Source organism: Pelobates fuscus, chromosome 7, assembly GCF_036172605.1.
Source record: "Pelobates fuscus isolate aPelFus1 chromosome 7, aPelFus1.pri, whole genome shotgun sequence".
NCBI lineage: Eukaryota > Metazoa > Chordata > Amphibia > Anura > Pelobatidae > Pelobates > Pelobates fuscus.
In genome coordinates this window covers 167877289-167897835 of record NC_086323.1, presented here as the reverse complement: position 1 = coordinate 167897835, position 20547 = coordinate 167877289, and the positions used below count along the sequence as shown (strand labels likewise).

The 20547-nt window shown below is 41.0% G+C and overlaps 1 protein-coding gene across 1 annotated transcript in view; it reads left to right on the top strand.

Moving 5' to 3' along the window:
* The window catches only part of SUSD3 (sushi domain containing 3), a 93734-nt gene extending 74213 nt beyond the window's left edge, over positions 1 to 19521 (top strand). Inside the window, exons 3-5 of the mRNA XM_063426906.1 lie at positions 551 to 698; positions 2455 to 2616; positions 18312 to 19521. Coding sequence (XP_063282976.1) covers positions 551 to 698; positions 2455 to 2616; positions 18312 to 18519 — 518 coding nt within the window. The 3' untranslated portion in view covers positions 18520 to 19521. The remainder of the gene's footprint in view (positions 1 to 550; positions 699 to 2454; positions 2617 to 18311) is intronic.
* The last annotated feature ends 1026 nt before the right edge of the window (positions 19522 to 20547 follow it).

Below are 20547 nucleotides of genomic sequence, written 5' to 3'. Positions count from 1 at the left end.
TTTTTTTTTTTTGTGCACACAGTAGGGACCTGAATACAAGTAGGGACAGGGACACTATAGCGTTAGGAATACAGATTTGTATTTGTAACGCTATAGTATTCTTATAATTTGGAAATTAACTTTTAATTCATCTTGAATTCCTTACAGTTGTCACTTTAGTGAATACTATTTGCAGAGAATTCACAAAGCAAGTGCAAAATGTAATTAGAAAATTCAAGTTATATTAAGCCTGTCTATTTTGGCCTAAACTTTGCAATTCCTGTATATTCAGCTGCTGTTTTAGTAAATAAACCCACTAGTGCAAGTAAATTGGCTCAGTCAATCAGCTAAAAAAAGTTACTTGTAGCTGACAGAAGGGTTAACAGCTCCTATACAAAATGGCAGGCCGGATGGACAGTGTTTGATCAATCATTCTGCCAGTAAGAACTAATGCCCGGAAATAATGCACAGCTTGACAGCAGTGTGATAAAATGCATATGATAAATGAAATTGCTATTGCATTTTGGTTACACAGCCATCTTTCTCTCTCACTCTCTCGCTCTCTTTGCAGCACTGTCTAAATATGATACGTTTGGGTTTAAAGTGGCAGTAATTGCTTCCATTGTAAGCTGTGCAATCATCCTGCTGATGTCTATGGCATTTTTTATATGCTGCCTTGTCAAGTGCGTCAAGAAAAATGAGAGACAACGCTTAGAAAGGTAAGAGGAAACCGAAATGATGATATATATGTGTATGTGTGTGTATAAAAATATCTATCAAACAGGGGCTCTGCACTCCACTCTCCACAAAAATATGTGCCCTGGTGATAGCAGGTCTGAATTAAAAAGAAGCACACTCGAGGGACTTGAATTACGGTAAGTGCAGTATCACTGCTTTAATAAAGCAGTACAGAAACAAATAAAGTACATTTTGAGTCTCAATTCTAGACTTTTCTGAAGAGAGAGAGCGAGAGAGAGTGTGTGTGTGTGTGTCTATCAATCCTGGATTGTGATTGGTTGCCAAAATTGCATATTCTGTACAGCCTTATTTTATGATTGGTCAATAAGACCTTGAAAAGTGTGACGAAATTCCAAAATGGCCACTTCTATATTATCATATACTCAAGAAATAATTATAGCTGAATTTGCCATTGCTTGCAGATGGAAATATTAATCTTTCTGCCACAACAGTTTCCAACTTGTAGGATAGTCCCGATATGAGCCTCCTGTCTCATTGTGTTGGGTTTGCTCTCATTGTCAGTAAATGTATCAGTGGACACACCTGGGCTGTTCATACTGTGCTCAGGTTATTCAGTAGCCTTAGCCTTAGTTGGGCTGGCCAGTGTGGCAACCAGTCTCAATCGCACGCTTCCTTTTTGTATAGGCTAGCCCCTTTTCCCAGACCCCCACGCCCCTGTCATCACAGACATTCACAAACACACATACAGACACAGAAATACAGACATTCACACACACACACACATACAGACACAGGTTGCTCCACTTGGCCAGGGCCACACCACAATGCCGGCAGGGCAGCCAGGCTCCCTGAAATGACGGGCCCGGTCCCAACTGCGACCCCTGAGACCACGGTATTTCCGCCACTGCTTTTGTGTCTTATGTGGATTTCTTTTCCAGATGAAACACTTGCCTGCACCCTTCCCTATTACTGAATTTGAGACTTGAGCTGCTTTTCATTTCACATCCAGACTGGAATATAAGGAATTTGCGACTTGTGTCAACTATCTGAGACTATCCAATTCTCATTAACAGCCAGGGATGATAGATGGCAATTTAAATATCTCTGGAGACAGTTTAATTTGCCTCTTACACCAGAGAAAGTGACCGTTGCTTACATTTTAGGTTAATTGGTCTAGAGAACAATATGTTTTCAGTGGGATTAAATTGATATTGTGTTAAAGTTAATTAACTGGAAAGTTTATGAGCAGAAGAAAAATAGAAAAAAAAAAAACGAAATAGACACACTTATCGCTATTAATTTTGTGGCATCAAGAAAAATGTGAGGGATTAAACGACGTTCATGTTTTATTAAATGCTCTGCTAGATCAGGGCAAAGGCAGTCCTAGATTATAATTTGGGGGGCTAACAAAAGTGGGACTCCAAATTATTAAAGGGTTACTCCAATCCTTCTTTATGAAAACAGCATTCTAACATAGAATACCCAATTGGGCATTACTAATTAGGTCCCACTCCTTACAATAGTATTTATTTATTTTTTGTTTGCATATATTTTAATGAATGATCTGTATCCTGCAATGCAAAAACTGGGGATCACTTAGAACCTGGAGTGCTCCATTAATTAACAAAAATGTGCAAGAGACATGTATGGGGACATTGTGGAAGGCATATGTTTTTAAATGAAAAATTAGGCATCAAGATGTTTTTAACTGTGCTATGTACTCTATTCTTATTTTTTTACAATTTAAAACTTTTTTATTTTCTATACTTTTATTAGAGAGAAGGTTGTGTGGCATCAGCTAGACTGTGACGATTTGGAAAATGTGCAGGCCTCATATTTTGGGATCAAAGGCAGAAATAACAACAACAATAAGGAAGGGAACATGATAATATTTGATGATTGGATAAATATGGCTTATGAGAACCATGGATTTTGCAGGTAGGTGTCAATTGTCAAATTACATAACTGTTACTCTGATATCTGTTTTTTAGTTATCCGGTTCTCAGCTTAACCCCTTAAGGACAGATGACGGATATATTCCGTCATGATTCCCTTTTATTCCAGAAGTTGTGTCATTAAGGGGTTATATTAGACACGCACTGCACAATGAATGTGTTGTTTACAACAGCATTACAAACTCAATACTCACACCATTTCTACACACACTATATTTTGTACCCAACAATCCGACATATGCTACATGTGACTCAGGCCCCCTATCACCATCAGTCTTTTTGAGAATGTATGTAATCCCGAGTGCAAATCAGTGAACAGAAACAAAATCGGGAAAGGGAAAAAGTGGGAAATGGTTTTATGGTGTTTTGGAAAGTTACAGGGTCAAATAAAGAGTGTGCTTTGTAGTTTTTACACATAGAAATTTGCCAGATTGCTGTCAAGAAGGATATTTTTTCCTAGTTTGTTGCAAAATTGGAAGTGCTTCAAACTGGCTTTTTTGGCCTTATTTTTGAGCAACAGCAAAAAACGGATGTGAGGAAGGCTGAACTTGATGGACACCTGTCTCTTTTCAGCTTATGTATGTAATTATGTAACTATGTTGCCTTTGAGATTATATGGTACTCACAATGGGGTATGTCCAGTCAATTTTTGTAGCTAGTCAAAAAAACCTATCGTAAGTTAATTTTTATATATTTTTATTTTTTTTTGCATTTTTATTTCCGCACACAAACCCCACTTTCACTGATGATATCATTGTCATTATATGTTTTACTACTCTGAAACAATCATATCTGCCTTCAGTGATGTCCCACAAGTGCAACAGTGCCCCCCATGTACAGGTTTAAGGGGTTTAGAAAAGTTACAGGGTCAAGGCTTGCAAATTAAACTCTCTGGAATTTCTGCCTGGGTTCCCCAATACATATATGTGTGTATCAAAATACACTTAGAATGAAATTATATATATATATATATATATATATATATACATTAAATCTACGTGTAACATATATGTTATTTATATTTAATTAGCTTGTTTCATTAATTATATATTGAGGTAACTGCCTGCCAAACCTGTCAATCAAGCCGATCCGAGTCATGTGATTGCGGTGTTATTGCGCTCACATTACTCGGATCGGCTGGATTGGTTGCAGGTGGACTGCTTTGTTTGACGCGATCACCATGTAGGTTAAGTATTCGGGCTGGAGGAAGGGTCTGGTCATTAGGGCATTAAAGCCCTCCTTTTGTAGGACAACTAAGCACACCCTAACATTCAGTAAGGGCGTAGGCAAGCTCCAATTCCTTTGTCAAATTTGTCAAGCTAACAAAGGATGTGGCGCTTGCCTTAAGCTCCGCCCTTTATCAAGACTTGTCAGACATAGGACAAAATACTTAATTCAGAGTAGTGCCTACTTTGTCTCATGTTTTTATAGAGAAATACATTAAAAAACTTAATTAGAAGAACAAAGAGGAGGAATAATAGAAGAAAGTTGACAGAGCCACTTTAGAGAGTGATTTCATGTTTTAACATGTATCTGGCCATTAATATTATTATGGTGTGGTACGATTTAATTACCAGTTTTAAGGGGGTTAACAAGTATAAGTTAGTGGGTTCTGTAGAGAATAATAAGAGTGGTTGGTCACTCCTTAGTGACTGGTCTTTAGTAGCGTCAGCCAATAATGCTTTAATGTGCATGGTGAAAACACTGCAGTTGGTAAGCAGCCTTCGTGACCTTCAACGGGTTAATCATACAGAAACAGAGGCAAAATAAACCGTTATTAATTGCATATAGTGATCCCCCAGCAAGAAGCAAACATCGAGAACCTCTGTGCCAAGTACTACAGGACTTTAATGTTTAAAGTGCTAATTGTTGCCCTGACATTTGGAGGATTTATCTGCTCTTAGCAAGTTAATGTATAATTATAAGTGAACCTGTAGGTGTTTATGCTTCCTGCTGTTATATCAGGGATATTTTTGAAGGGCTGTGTTTAGTTAAACATTCCAGCATAAACAGTGTTTAGTTAGTTGGCAGGAATCTATAGAGCTGAAGCTGTCATTTCTGTGTTTCACCATTTAATTAGATGCCTACTGCTTATTGATATTCCATAGCCCGTGCAATGTGAAATAAGAGATATAAAAATAGATCTCTTGTATCACCATCGATAGGAGTTAATTCCCCAAACAGTGTGGTGTGTTGACAACAGAATTGCAAAATATAGTCAAAATAGCAAAGCTAGAACAGATTTGCAATTTAAAGCTGGAAAGGATTTGCTACTTTGCCCTACATTTTCAATATGTTTGTCAGTTTAAAACAATTCTGTGTTTAGAGAATAAGCCACCGTGCCATACTTGTCAAAACTGCTGTACGTGCAAGACAGTCCTGATTTGAGACACTTGTCTAATTTTTTACTCTAGTGTCTGCAAACGCTAGAGCAAATATTGAGACTGAGTATCTTAATTAGGGTTCTTGATTATCTCTTGTTCTTATATGTCAAAATTGTTCTGTTGCAATTACTTGTATGTTCCCGCACTGTAAAATATTTTGTATACAATATTAATAAGGGAATTGTCCCTGACTGCAATGCTGCTTTTATTGAACTTGAGCTTCATACATTGTGTTGGGATTTTGACAGTAGTTGGTAGATATAAAAGACTTTGTATAATAAATAATCAGATTTATTACATTACACCATCAGTTACAATTTGATTTTCTGTCTACCTTGCTGGGTAACAGCTGTCTGTCTGTAAATATCTGCAGTAAATGGTGAGGACAGAATCCAATGTCCTGGCATAGTAAGAGTGCTTTGGATGTCCTTCAACCCCTTCGTCCTGCTCTGGGTATGAATTATCTAGACCTGAAGAGACTATTTGAGCACAAGAGCATTGGTACAAGATTTAGTGGAATAGGGAATTAACACTACTGTTAAAGATGAAAGTAGAGGGACAGGAAGATGTCATCAAGCCCCTGAAGAAGCCTGTAATTGCTTTGGATAAACTCTTTGTAGAAAGTACAGTGGAGACACGATGTACAAATATATCTTATCTAGGAGGCTGGTGGCAACTTTAAGTTGTGGAAAATGTGACTTTTGAGCAGTGGATTTGCTACGACCCTCCGCAGAGATGGTGAATTATTTTGACATGAATACATAGCAGTGCCAACAGAGAAACACTTCCATGAACCTGTCAAATATAAGTGACCAATCGATAATCTTCCTGCCCATATTATGGGTGGTCTATTGGGCTACATGGTTGCATCTAGAAGGCTAAGAATCATTTCATGCTGCCCTGAATGGATATGATTGTCTGGGCTCCTGATCTTGTTGCATTCCTCCCATGCGTACTGAATAACCAATTTTTGTTTCCCGATATCTGTACTAAAATCTGGGACCTTGCATTTCTTTTTCATTTTTGTTCATTTAACTCACCCTTTTAATGAAGTTCAGGAAGGCAATCTGGATGAATACCAAATGATTGTCCAATGAGAGGGAGATCTTTTCCAGTTCCTAGTCGTCAGCAAGAGTTCCAGCAGAGATAAGGGGTAATCCGTTTAGGCAATAAGTAAATCCAATCCGAAGTCGGCAACAGTATATCCAACAGGAAAAAAGGGTAATCCGTTAGGCAGAAGGTAACTTCAGTCCGAGGTCGTCAACAGTAGATCCAGAAGGAATTAATGGATGCATGCAAGGGTTTTAACACATTAATTGTGCCCTGAGGCACAGACGACGGACGCTTAAATAAGCTAGTGTTACGTACATCAGTGCTGTCTTAAAGGAACAGTATTAAAACACTAAAATTCCTGACATATAAACTAAAGGTCTATTATCCCAACTCCCTTTTTGTCACGACTACTAGTGACCCAACACGCACAACTACGTTAACACAAAATATGTAGACCGGGCCTTAGAATGGCCGGACTTAACATTAGAGAATAGTCAGAAACAATCCAAAGTCAAGGGTACAGAAATACACATTAAACGTTGAACTAGCAAAAAGTCTGGATACCTGAAGTAGGGAAAGTCGAATACAAGCCTAAGTCCAAATCAGAAAAATCAAATAAACAGTAACGCACTCTCAGACAACCAACAAGTGGAAACCACAACAGGGCACTGAGAAAAAGCATAAGAAGGTTTAAATATGCCTCTCAGTGCTGTAATTAATCAGTACATGGCCTTTGACCCCAAAACGTCATGATGTTGACACACACGCACGCCAGCGCCATCTATAATGTGGACAGTGTGCCCTCTTTCATAAAGAACATGTCAGGGTTTCTCTGCTGTTTTAAACAGCAAGTAAAGGTAGTGTATGCCTAAGACCCAAGGTCTAGGTAACACAAGTAAGATACGGATCTCAGAGGCCTGCTAAAATTAATAATCTTTAATAAGGTATACTTAACCATGAACAAATAAAACAACAAAATGTGGATACTTAAAGTAAAAAATCACCCAAAAACCGTGCAAGAGGAGATTGAAATGGGCTCAGGGAGTAATGGATGAGATATCAACTTAGGCAAAAGTGCTCTAGATGTGTACTCATTACTGGGGAATACAATGGGAGGTACCAATGTACACTTAACTACCCGGCTGAATTGTAACAGAGCCAAACCCTTAACACTGGACCGCAGAAGTGTATATTCGTATGGAGGTATAGAGCCAAAGAGCTCTTAACAATATAACACAATATAACACTTCAAGATATTGCAACAGGTAATGTTAAATACTTGCTTAGAGGTCACAGGTGGATCATATGGCCGTCACGAAGTAACATAAGAGGGTACTGCAACTTAAAATAGTGCAGAAAAATACATTTGGTCACACCTTTATAGCTAAATACAGGATAGTAACATGAAGTACTAGGTGGATAGTATAGATGTGGGATACTTAGATGTTCCCCTATTGAATATAAACAGACTCAACACTACTTAAAACTAACCTCAGTGCTGTATGCACTGACTGGTAGATAGTGTAGATATGGGATACTTAGATGTTCCCCTGTTGAATATAAACGGACTCAATACTTCTTGGAACTATCCACAGTGCTGTATGCACTGATTGGTCAAAGCAAGGCTAGTGAAGTCGTATAACACTCTTAGTTTATTAGCTGAAAGCCAACAGTAAGTGGTAATAATAGTACAGCTCCCATCTTCCCTCCAAAAAAAATCTCCAAACAGGCCCCAGCTCCTCTTGTCCTAATACAACACCCCTAACATAGTGAAGTGAAAAATCGTGAGAAAATTGTGATTATAAAATCATCTAAATTCTCTGCATGTCTGCCTAACGCGTTTCGGCGCTGTACAAAGCGCCTTTCTCAAAGGCTGTCATAGACAGCAACCCTTACTCTGTGTCTGAGCTATTCAGCTGATTTTTAACGATCAGCTCCCTCATTACCGTTTCTACGGTTACTCACTTGGTTGTTAAAGGACCACTATAATGCCAGGAAAACATACTCGTTTTCCTGGCACTATAGTGCCCTGAGGGTGCCCCCACCCTCAGGGCCCCACTCCTGTGGCGCTGAAGGGGGAGGAAGGGGTTAATCCCTTACCTCTTTTCCAGCGCCGGGCTCCCTCGGCGCTGGAGACTCTCCTCCCTCTTCTTCCGTCATCGGCTGAAAGCATTCTCAATGCTTTCCTATGGATGCTGGCATCTTCTCACTGTGAAAATTACAGTGAGAAGCGCGGAAGTGCCTCTAGCACAGAGTAAGGGTTGCTGTCTATGACAGCCTTTGAGAAAGGCGCTTTGTACAGCGCCGAAACGCGTTAGGCAGACATGCAGAGAACTTAGATGATTTTATAATCACAGTTTTCTCACGATTTTTCACTTCACTATGTTAGGGGTGTTGTATTAGGACAAGAGGAGCTGGGGCCTGTTTGGAGATTTTTTTTGGAGGGAAGATGGGAGCTGTACTATTATTACCACTTACTGTTGGCTTTCAGCTAATAAACTAAGAGTGTTATACGACTTCACTAGCCTTGCTTTGACCAATCAGTGCATACAGCACTGTGGATAGTTCCAAGAAGTATTGAGTCCGTCAATGAGACAGTCCGTCAATGAGACAGCCACTAGAGGCTGGATTAACCCTATTGCAAACATAGCAGTTTCTCTGAAACTGCTATGTTTACAGAAAAAAGGGTTAAACCTAGCTGGACCTGGCACCCATTAAGCTGAAGTGGTCTGGGTGCCTATAGTGGCCCTTTAAAGCCAATCCTTGTACTAATCAGTGCAGCCTATTTAAGCAGCAAGTTCCAATACTTCCTTACCCTTGCGTGGTTTCCTGTTTCCCAGAAGACTTCTTGTTTCCTGTGTATTCCTGGTTCCTGAATTTTGGCCTTGTTCCTGACTCTGCTGCTCTCCGTTCTCCTGATTTCGGATTGTCTGACTACCTGTTTTGGTGCCTGATCCCTGCTTGCCTCCTGGACTTTGCTTTTGGTTTTACTCATTTGTTGCTGTTTATAAATAAAGGTGTTTTGCATCTACGTTATGTCTCTGTTTGGTTCCTGGTCCCTAACAGAACAGGACCGCAGAGGCCGGCGTCCTTTAGAATGCCGCACCAGCCGGGACCCGTCTTCAGGGAGGATCGCGGCGCTGTCCTTTCCACTGTCAGCGTGACCGTCCTGCTTATTTGCGGCCATGCTGACCGGGGACTTCAGTGTGGCTAGAGTATTGGCGTGACCGCACTGATCAGGCGCGCTCACCCTGATACAACCTCCCAGCTCTCTGACACTTTTACCTCAAAGCTTGTCTTGTATATACTCCACATGACTAACATTTTCCTTTCCATATGTCCCTCTTTTTTTTTGTATGCACTTACATTACTAATTTTGATCAGCAGGATTTCTTAAGGGAAGCACTATTTCTGTGGACTGCACAGCCTTGTCCTATTGGATGTTCTCCTTGTTGAGGGATGGGCAATTTTCCGCATTCCAGATATTGTGGACTACATCTCTCCTGATGCTCTGCTAGCATTATCGCAGTATGAACATTATAGGAGATGTAGTCCACATCTTTCCTAGTCCCTGGTCCTTTAAGAAATCATGTAGGTGACTACTTAATGGACTTTCACATCTATGCTCTACAGCTTCGCCCACTTGTGTTTGCACAACCTCCCCCTTGCTCCTTTGAGTAGGCCTTTATTACTACTATGCTTTGCTCACATTATTATTCCCTTTTTCAATTGTTTGCACACTGTAAAATTTTAAGATCTTGGGGGAGTGTTTGTTGCTATATAAACGATAATAATAACAATTAATAAAATGAATAAAAGAGAATGCTATTCTTTAAATAAAAGCTAGTACTTAACCTACAGTAAAAACATTGTCAGGAATGCAGCATATTTTGTTAATATCACTACAGAATAATTATATATTGTTCTTTTATCGGATTACTGTGTGAAATCACACAATTTTTATCCCCCTGCTATTCTTTTGTATAATTCACAGCAACAGTAAAGGAGCATTCTTCATATGGCAATTGTATAAAAGAATAATTAATATATATATATTGTGATCCTTGTTTGCCAGTTGCTAGGTCCTCTAGGGTAAAAACAACATGTGCAGTATTTTGGTTGCAATTCAATTCAGGCCTTTTATTTGGAAATCCATTCAGGCAGCAGCAACACAACACAAAATAACATAACATAGCAGATTTCCCTTTAAATTAAATCCTAGCTCGTCTGAACACTAACTAACGTTATTATTCCCTATCTACCAAGGGTTCTAAACTACCAAAAACTTAGGTTTCACCAACCTTCTTCCATGTTAACTTTTCCTGCACTCCAGTGCTCAGTCACATTGACTCTTGACCAGGGCCGGACTGGCCCACCGGGATACCGGGGAAATTCCCCGTGGGCCGCGGCACCTGGGGCCGGTCTGACAGCCCTGATCAGCCCTGTCAGTCTCCCAGCACAATTAACCTTAATTTGGTCCGCATGCCCCGCCTCCGCACACAAGCCCTGCCTCCTGAACATAGCTCTGCCTCCCTCACGTAAGCCCCACCCCCACACACGTTGCGCGCCGGAAGGAAGAGGCTACAAAAGGGAAACGTCACCTACCAGGTAAGCTTCAGCCATGACAGTGATTGTGTGTGTGTGTATGTCTGCTAGTGAGTGAGCTTGTCTGTGTGTGTGTGTGTCTGCTAGTGAGTGAGCTTGTCTGTGTCTGTGCCTGCTAGCGAGTGAGCTTGTCTGTGTGTGTGTGTGTCTGCTAGTGAGTGAGCTTGTCTGTGTGTGTGTGTCTGCTAGTGAGTGAGCTTGTCTGTGTGTGTGTGTGTGCCTGCTAGCGAGTGAGCTTGTCTGTGTGTGTGTGTGTGTGTGTCTGTTAGTGAGTGAGCTTGTCTGTGTGTGTGTGCCTGCTAGTGAGTGAGCTTGTCTGTGTGTGTGTGCCTGCTAGCGAGTGAGCTTGTCTGTGTGTGTGTGCCTGCTAGCGAGTGAGCTTGTCTGTGTGTGTGTGTCTGCTAGTGAGCAAGCTTGTCTGTGTGTGTGTGTGCCTGCTTGTGTGTGTGTGTGTAAATGAGCTTGTGTGTGTGTGTGTATGCCTGCTAGTGAGTGAGCTTGTCTGTGTGCAGGGCCGGTGCAAGGATTTCTGCCGTCCTAGGCAAAGATCCATTTTGCAGCCCCTTTATGTCACTCACTAACAGACACACACACGCTGACACACATACACACACAGAAGCTCACCGACAGACATACACTCAATCAGTGACAGACACACACACAGACACTCATTGACAGACATACACACAGACTCACTGACAGACATACACAATCACTCAATGACAGACAAACACACACACACACACGCACACACTGACAGGCATATACTCACTCACTGACAGACATACACACAGACACTTACTGAGAGACATACACACACACTCACTGATGGACATTCAGTCACTAACATACACAATCACACAGACACTCACTGACAGACATACACTCAGTCACTGACACACACACTCACTGACATATATACTCACTCAGTCACTGACAGACACACACATTCACTGACAGACATATACTCACTCACTGACACACACACACATTCACTGACAGACATATACTCACTCACTGAGAGACAGACACACACACAGACAGACACTCAGTGACAGACATACACTCACTCACTGACAGACACACAGACACTCACTGACACACACACACAGGCAGACACTCAGTGATGCACACATTCACTCACTGACAAACACTTAAACACTCACCTCCCTAGGATCCAGTGTGGGGCAGCTCCTCACTCCTCCTGCCTGCCGTTTAGTATGCCGGGGCCAGAATGACGTCATATTCCAGCTCACTGCATCACAGAGGGCGCGTGAGGGAGGAGTGAGAGGCTGCAAGAACAGCCTCCCTCGCCGCCTTCTCCTTCCCCCCTCTCCTCCGGTCACCGGGATTTGATGGCAGAGCAGGCACCTGTCATCAAGGTAAGAAGGTGCCTGCTCTGCCATACTGTGACAGGGCTCTTCTGGGCGCCCCCACCTTTGGGTGCCTGGAGGAACGACCCGGTTCTGAGGGGGGGGCGGCTCTAGAGCCGCACGCCCAGCGCTGCGGCCCAAGACAGGGTGAGCCCACCAGGAAATTCCCGTTGGGTGCCCCCAGCAGGCCGGCGCCCTAGGCGAATGCCTAGTTCACCTAACCGTGGCGCCAGCCCTGTCTGTGTGTGTGTGCCGGCAAGTGAGTGAGCTTGTCTGTGTGTGTGTGCCTGCTTGTGTGTGTGTGTGTGTGTGTGTGTGCCTGCTAGTGAGAGAGCTTGTGTGTGTGCCTGCTAGTGAGTGAGTTTGTCTGTGTGTGTCTGCTAGTGTGAGAGCTTGTGTGTGCCTGCTAGTGAGAGAGCTTGTGTGTGTGTGTGTGCCTGCTAGTGAGTGAGCTTGTCTGTGTGTGTGTGTGCCTGCTAGTGAGTGAGCTTGTCTGTGTGTATGTGTCTGCTAGTGAGAGAGCTTGTGTGTGTGCCTGCTAGTGAGTGAGCTTGTGTGTGTGCATTCTAGTGAGTGAGCTTGTGTGTGTGTGAGCTTGTCTGTAGTAAGTTTGTGCGTGTCAGAGTTTGTCTGAACTACATTTGTGTGTGTGTGTATGCCAATAAGCTTGTCTGTGCATGTCAGTGAGATTGTCTGTCAGTGAGCCTATTTGTGTGCATCTGTAAACTTGTGTATTTATGTCAATGAGCTTATATATATCAGTGAGATTGTTGGTCTATGACACTGTGTATCAATGAGCTTGCGTATGTCAGTGAAATTGTCTGTGTCTGCATGTGAGTATGCTTACTGTATAATTAAATGCTTGACTCTGAAAGGAATATTTTATATTAGAAAAAACATATATATATATATATATTGACCAATAATATGTAAGGGGCTATGTCTTGCCACCCCAGATGACTGAGTCATATATAAATACATATTATATATATATATATATATATATATATATATATATATAATATATAATATGTATTTATATGACTCAATCATCTGGGGTGGCAAGACATAGCCCCTTACGTATTACATGTGACAATACGTGGCGCAATGACTTATGGTGCTGACATAGATTTTTTTTTCCAGGGCTGCTTTGTATCCCCAGTCCGGCCCTGCCAGCCAGGGGCCCGGCCGCATGGCCATGCTCCAGCTGGAGAGATCAGAAATCTCTCCAACTGGAACAGCAAAATAATAATAAAAAATATATTTTCCTTTAATAGGTTGTGGGGCCCCTGATGGAGCGCAGGGCCCAACAACCTACCGATCTGCACATCACCCCCCCTCCCCCTCACATGAGACCAGGCAGCTTCACCTGCTCTCTCTCTCTCTGCTATGTTCCTTGCTGTACCACGTGGCCTCTAGTGAGGGGAACTAGGAAATTACATCACTTCCTGTTTACGCCTCTCACACAGAGCCCTCACAGCCAGGAGGGGAAAGAGCAGCAGCCTGGGAGAGACCAGAGGGAGCAGAGTCACTCTGTCACTAGTCACCCACTCCCTTACTGTCACTTCCCTCCCTCCCTCTGTCACTAGTCACGCCCTCCCTCCCTATTCACCCCCTCCCTTACTCTCACTAGTCACCCCCTTCCTCACTCTGCCAGCACTCACCCCCTCCCTCACTCTGCCACCAGGTACCCACTCATTCTGCCACCTGTCACCCCCTCCCTCACACACTCTGTCACCCGTCTCCACCGTTGGACAAGTAGATTTTTTGTAATATTCCACACCCCTGCACGCTCAATACACATTCATTCACACTGACACTATATACAAAAAAGAACATGTAGTCATCCAGACATGCACAAGTGCATTCACAGACTCAAATACAAACATGCATTGATACACAGGTCTTCACAATATACACATCCAAAGGAATGCTGTATTATGAGAGTTCTATTTAACATTTATTTAGTGCACATATATTTGGCCTTCAAAGGGCCTGGGATCTAATTTTGCCCGGGGGCCCCAAAGGCTCTCAGTCCGCCCCTGCTCTTGACTCTCTGCACTTCCAGTGCTCCAAGCCAGCCTTAAATGTTGAATCTCTCACAGGAGAGAACAGTGTATCTCCTACCTGCTTCCAGGGAGGAAACTAGTAATCCCCTCTACCTGCCTAGCAGGGTGGGGTTTGATTCCCACTGCTGTATCTGATTGCCTCCAGCTGAGCAATAGGTTGGAGACAGCCCGAATACCGGGTCTGGACTTATGTCTCCCAAACAAACAATAAACAGCGGAGTGGAGCACCGGCCCACCCTGCTCTCCAAATCCCCAGGGGCCATAACTAAGCAATATGTTGAAGTTTTTTAAGGCTCATGAGGGGGCTTAAATTGTTAGTAATTGTCCTCACATAACAGAAATAAAACCGTAATTAGCCAGAAATTCACCAGAGGCATTTTACTATATTGTACATGGTCACAGCAAACCACATGCACCATGGTTGCTGGATAATGCAGGATGTATCATGTCTAGTGAGTCAAGTCTTCCTGAAACAGAAGTCACTGTCTTGTTTAATGCTTCATGCGTACTGTAACCAGTGGTGTGTTTCAAATGGTGCTGCCCTAGGCATGACAGATCTCGGGCACCCCCTAATTTAAATGTACCCTCCCCTTCCTGCCAAGGCCACACCTCTTCATGTTAACTTACACACATTTTGACTGACAGACACACACTCATGGAGCAGCACACGCTCTCAGATACACTGACATACACACACATACACTTACTTATTTACACTCACTGACAGAAATGCACAATCACTCAAACACACACATTCACTGAAACACACACTCACTGACAGACACACACTCACTCACATTCACTGACACACACTCACTCACATTCACTGACACACACATTTGCTCACATTCACTGACACACAGTCACATTCACTGACACACACACAGTCACATTCATTGAAAACACACATTTTCCCACAACACTCACAATTATTATTATTTTTTTTTTATTATTTAAATCCACCCAGCCTCGGACCTTTAGGATAGCTGGGTGGATTTTTCACCTGGACCAGTGGGGCTGCTGGCCGGGCTGCTGGGCAGCAAGGCAGCCAGACGTGCAGGCGGACGGGCACTCTAAGTTGTCAGCGAGGGAGCTGTGATCTCTCTGCTCAGCTCCCTCGCGCGCCGCAGAGTGATGCCGGGAGCCGAACTGATGTCTTATTCTGGCTCCCGGCATTGCTGCGGGTAGCGCGAGACAGCTGAGCAGAGAGCTCAGGGGAAAGTACTTCCTCGCCCAGGAAACAACTGGCCGCCTGCCCCGGGGGAGCCAAAGGTGGCCAGTTCTTGGGCCCCCATAAAATGAGGCAAACAAGGCATTGGCATGGGCATTTGGGGGCAACTTTCTTCAACATGCTCAATAACATTGTGTAATCAGCAATTCCTATGAAGTCCAAACATACGTCATTGCCTCACAGGATCTTAACTCCCTTATTCTTTGCTTGACATAAACTACTGTCCATTTCAACATACTTTGTAAAATTAGCTGCTAATTCTATGACATGAAAAGGCAAAAAAAAACACAAGGAAAATATATAACTGTTTAGGCTTTCAATCATAAAACAATACCTTCAGCAGAAATAATAGAGTGACGGAGAAAATTTGGAAGAAAATTGGCAATACTTTTTATTAACATAATTACTAATCAACATACGGTAATTTCACATCTGTCAGATTTCTAATACCATAAGGCTGTTAATGGCATTGCAAACCGACCGTCCTTGTCCTATGATTGGCTTTGATACTGCCTTGTGATGTGCTGGGCAGAAATTAATATAGCTAGGACAGTAAAAAAAAGAGTGGGGTCTTTTTCTTATATAATGTCTTTTTTTTCTAAACATTTTATACAACGTATGCTTGCAAACATTTCCGAAGTTATAGGAGAACATTTCCGAAGTTCTAAGGCTTTCTGTAAGCAGATATATTCACCTTCCTAACTGACCCAGGTGAGTACAACTGGACCATAGGAGAATCTATACCATGGAACCACCAGGTGGAAAATTTTATTCTTTTTTACTCTTTTTTTTTCGTGTGCCTATTTATCTCCTTTGAGTAGATTCTCCTTCTCTAATGCATAGTTTCTTCTTTCTGTTCTCCTGCTACACAGTAACTCATTCAGCCACCTGTTATGGCCTTATAGAGCATTGCGATCTGTCTTTATCAAGAACAGTTTCCAAAAAAGCATAAGATCTTCACCCAATGCATCTTATTAAAAACGACTAAATGTTTGGTATTGATCCCCGTTGTACTCCTACAAAGGTCTTCTGCTTTTCCTGATCCATGCTTGTTAGTACTCTTTCTTCCATCTATGATGGACGTATGTATACTTGCAATAATGTTAGTCCATAGTGAGACTCTATCAAGTGTCCCCACCAACATCCCTAAGATTATTTTGTTATTGAGTTATATGCTATATGCCTACTGCTGCCAAGATATGTATTCCCCAAAGCCATTGACATTATTGGATAGAGTAAATGAGTTCACAAAAACTGTGTTTGATAAATGTTTCTCTCCTGACCTATACCTTGTCTGAGTTTGACATTCCTTGACTTATTTTTTCCTTGACATTTAGTGTATATCTGACATTAATCTTTACATGTATAATGTTGGTCATGTTTCATGGCATTAATTTTTGATGAACACCACGCTACAACCAGCGTATATCACTGACATGTCCTTTCCCTTTTCTTCTTATTTCTTTTCGATTGCCTCCCTTGTTTTCGTCAAAGTTCTTTGAATTCAATGCCTACACGATGTAAGCATGTATCCGCCGTGATTAACATGCATTGCAAAACTCATGCAGAATGTGCTTCCTTGCACAATACTGGTTACTTTATGAAGGAAGGGTGTAACGAACAAGTAAATCTTCTGTTTCATTTCCTTTTGCCAGAATGTAACTCTGTAAAATCTGACCACTTCCTAACCCTACAAAGATGACTTCTGTAAACAAGGAGGAAAAGCACTAAGATCAAATTTAACCTCAGAAGTTATTGCATAATGAATGGTTTCCCTAAATTACAGGCAAAATACAGACACGTTTAAAATGTTATACTGACCTAACATTCTTTAGAAGTCCCATCTGTGGAAACTGCACATATTTCTGAAGCACAGGTACCCCCTAATCCTCATGGACAATATAAATGCTGTGCACGGAGACTAGAACATTATAAAATAAATATTTGCCTACTTACCTACAAATACATGGCTAATGGGTTGATAAAGAAACCTCAAGACATTCAAGTTAATATTTTAACCAGTGGTTTTAACTCTTTGGTTGGCATTTAAAATTGAATCCACATGCTCTTTTAGTGGATCTGCGAGCAGACACTTCATGTTCATACAGTTCCCAGGCAAATGCTCAGTTGTTTAGAGTAACATCACTCCCTTCCACGATAAGCCTAATACAAGTATTTTTAGAATAAATGTTAGTATAAATTCTATGAAATAGTTCCCTTGCAAAAAAAAAAAACATCCCCAGCAAAGTATTATAAATAAGGATGGTTTAACAACTTACCTGCTAGGTGCCCACTTCTCTCATAACTTCCTGCACTGAGTTAACTCCAGCAGTGAAGCGAGGCACTCATTGGTTGAGAGCATTTAACTAACGCTCCAGAGCCCAGGTAAATTGTCATGCTACTCATAAAAGTTTTTGATTACTTACAATGTGGGGTACTATGTATTTAAGTTGGTCCCTGTTAAAATGATTAGGAATCACTGGTTTACTCCATCCATCTGTTGTTTGTTTTTTTTGCTTTTGATCCACAACACTCTATTGTCATGAAAGCAATAGGTTTGTAAATTCATATTTACAGACCTTGCTTTCAATACATACCTGGCCTAATATATGCACTCTCCTTATTCCAATCCCTTATTGCCCCTCTGATATCAATAATTAACCAATGCTGCTCTGTGCCATCAATCACGAGTCAATATTTTTCTACATCATGATTTGTGTATCAATAGAGCTCCGTTTCAAACCAGTACCCCGACATCCACTCACACGTTTTTACTGTTTGCTGCAGAGAGAGACCTGATTAGAATTCAGGATTAGCACAGTATCTGATAGACATCTTTTCTCGAGTTGACGCTTTGCTTTTTTAGCTGAAGGACTTACAAAGAACCAAGTGGTAACTGAAATACTTTATCATGTTTCCATTGTACATTTATTGTAATAACAATTTGTCCTCTTTTCTTACAGATGCCATGAGATGCATGCTGGGAATATAAGTGCCACTGGATTTAAGGAACACAACCGAGCACATTGTACAGGAAAACCAATATCCACTAAGCATTTTGTCCCTGGACACAGTGTGCCTTTACATACTGTGAGTGGAGTACACGTGGTGGAGATCTATGGCCAAGACAAAGAGATTCATCGGAGAATGGAGTCTCATATATATGAGTAACAATAAACAAACCAACATTTTGTAGGGAATGGACAAAACAAATACTTGTATATAACTACGTGCCTTAAAAATGACTTGAATATTCTTGTAAATGTGATCACGTGAATGACATATTAATGTAAATTTCTGCAGCTTTATTCTGATGCTAGGTGAACGATATTTTAAAAAGGGTTGTAACATTTTTCTACAGAGAGGTTCGGTATCGTTGGCAAATGCAAAGGTTTTACTAAAGTTCAATAGATATTTAATTGGGGAGCAAAGTTTATTTAGATAAATTATACTTGGAAAAAAGGCAACAACAAAAAAATAAATACTCTAGAAACTGTTATATAATGTAATATTGCAATTAAAATACATCTACCACTGTTAATGGGACCCTGTTAATTAAATAGTGTTTATAGTTTGAGAATATTGTTAAGAATGTTTAGAATGTATTCACCACCCCATTTTTTATTTATTTTTTTACAATGACTTCAAAGAGAAAACGGAGCCAAACATTTAAAATTTTCTTTTTCTATATATTTGTGTTATTGTATCTGCACAATATAAAGGGCTCTGTTTTGTTTTGATCAAGGTGCGATAAAATGGCCGAAGCAATAAAATAAAGGATGATCTGCCAGTCAAGTGCCACCTTTGAAAGGCTTGCCACAAATATTTGTCGCCCGGAATTAATTTTTGTATAGAAATACGGATACATTTTGTTACTTTATTCCCGATGATACAGATAAGTTTTATATAGTGCACATGATTTACCATCCTGGAGGCAAAAAGAACATCGATCAATACAGGTTTTGTGTGTAATCGAACTTGCCTCTCAAGTAAGAAGTTGGCAGTGTAAGCTCTGGGATATTGGCACACAGAGTGATGAGATATGTTTTGCAGATTTTCGCTTTTCCAATAGAATGGTTCTCCAAGCTTACAGATGGACACAAGATTATCAATTATTGCAGAATTTCAACTGTAATGTTGTTTTATGAGATATAAGCATGAAAAATGTAATGGGAAATGTATTTAACAACAGCTAGGGGTCTACTACCATAAATTGTTTTATAAGTTAAACGGTCACCGTAATCACTTCTTAACTAAAAGAGTCCCTTTAGGAAAGCGATTTCCCAAGTATTAAGACTTGATTCTCCTTTTCAATAGCAAATCGATTAGGGTTTTCTAAAAAAAAAAAATAAACATGTTAACCCCTTAAGGACCAAACTTCGGGAATAAAAGGGAATCATGACATGTCATGAGTCATGTCCCCTACAGATAAGTATTCATATGTAATTTCTTTATTTTGTCAGTGAAACTGCCTGCTAATTAAATACAAATAGTACTGTTTTGCATCACCTGCATCTGCATATCTCAAGTTGGATTTGAGAAGTCTCCCTTGGGCACAGAACCTTTAGGAATTAAGTTCCCAGCTTGGTAGGCACTGTGTTTCAGACTTCATGTTGCATTCCTGCAGATACACTTTGCAATGGACACTGTAGTCCATGTCAGGTTTCTGATCACTGATCCTTTGGATCGTAGTCCATGCTTTGATTTAAAAAAGAAAAATGTATTTTTAAACAGTGTCCATAACTTAGGGTATGCAGATGATGCGTAACAGTAATTTTTGTATTTGCACTGTGGGGAATTATTGTTTTTGTTCTCACCACAATCTTTTTAGTATCAAGCTGTATGCTAATTAAATTAAATACATGATATTAATTCCTGTTTTTTTCAGGGAGATGCTCCTACCTCCCTATCTACAACAGTGCTCACAGTACAGTTTTAGCATTTTTGGGCTACATGGGCTTATATTTGCATCGTCTAGAATTTTGTTTTATTATATATAACTCCCAGTCGTTTAGTATTCAGTTGGACAGCCATAAATTTAGATCTCTGACCAGATGTTCTGGATTTGTTATCTGTTATCTCAATATGTAGGACACCAGAGAAATGTCCCTATTAGCACAGTGCGAGCGCATCATTAGACTCACACTGTGTAAAATAAACTCTGCAGGAATTTCCTCCTTTTCACCATTCATCATAATT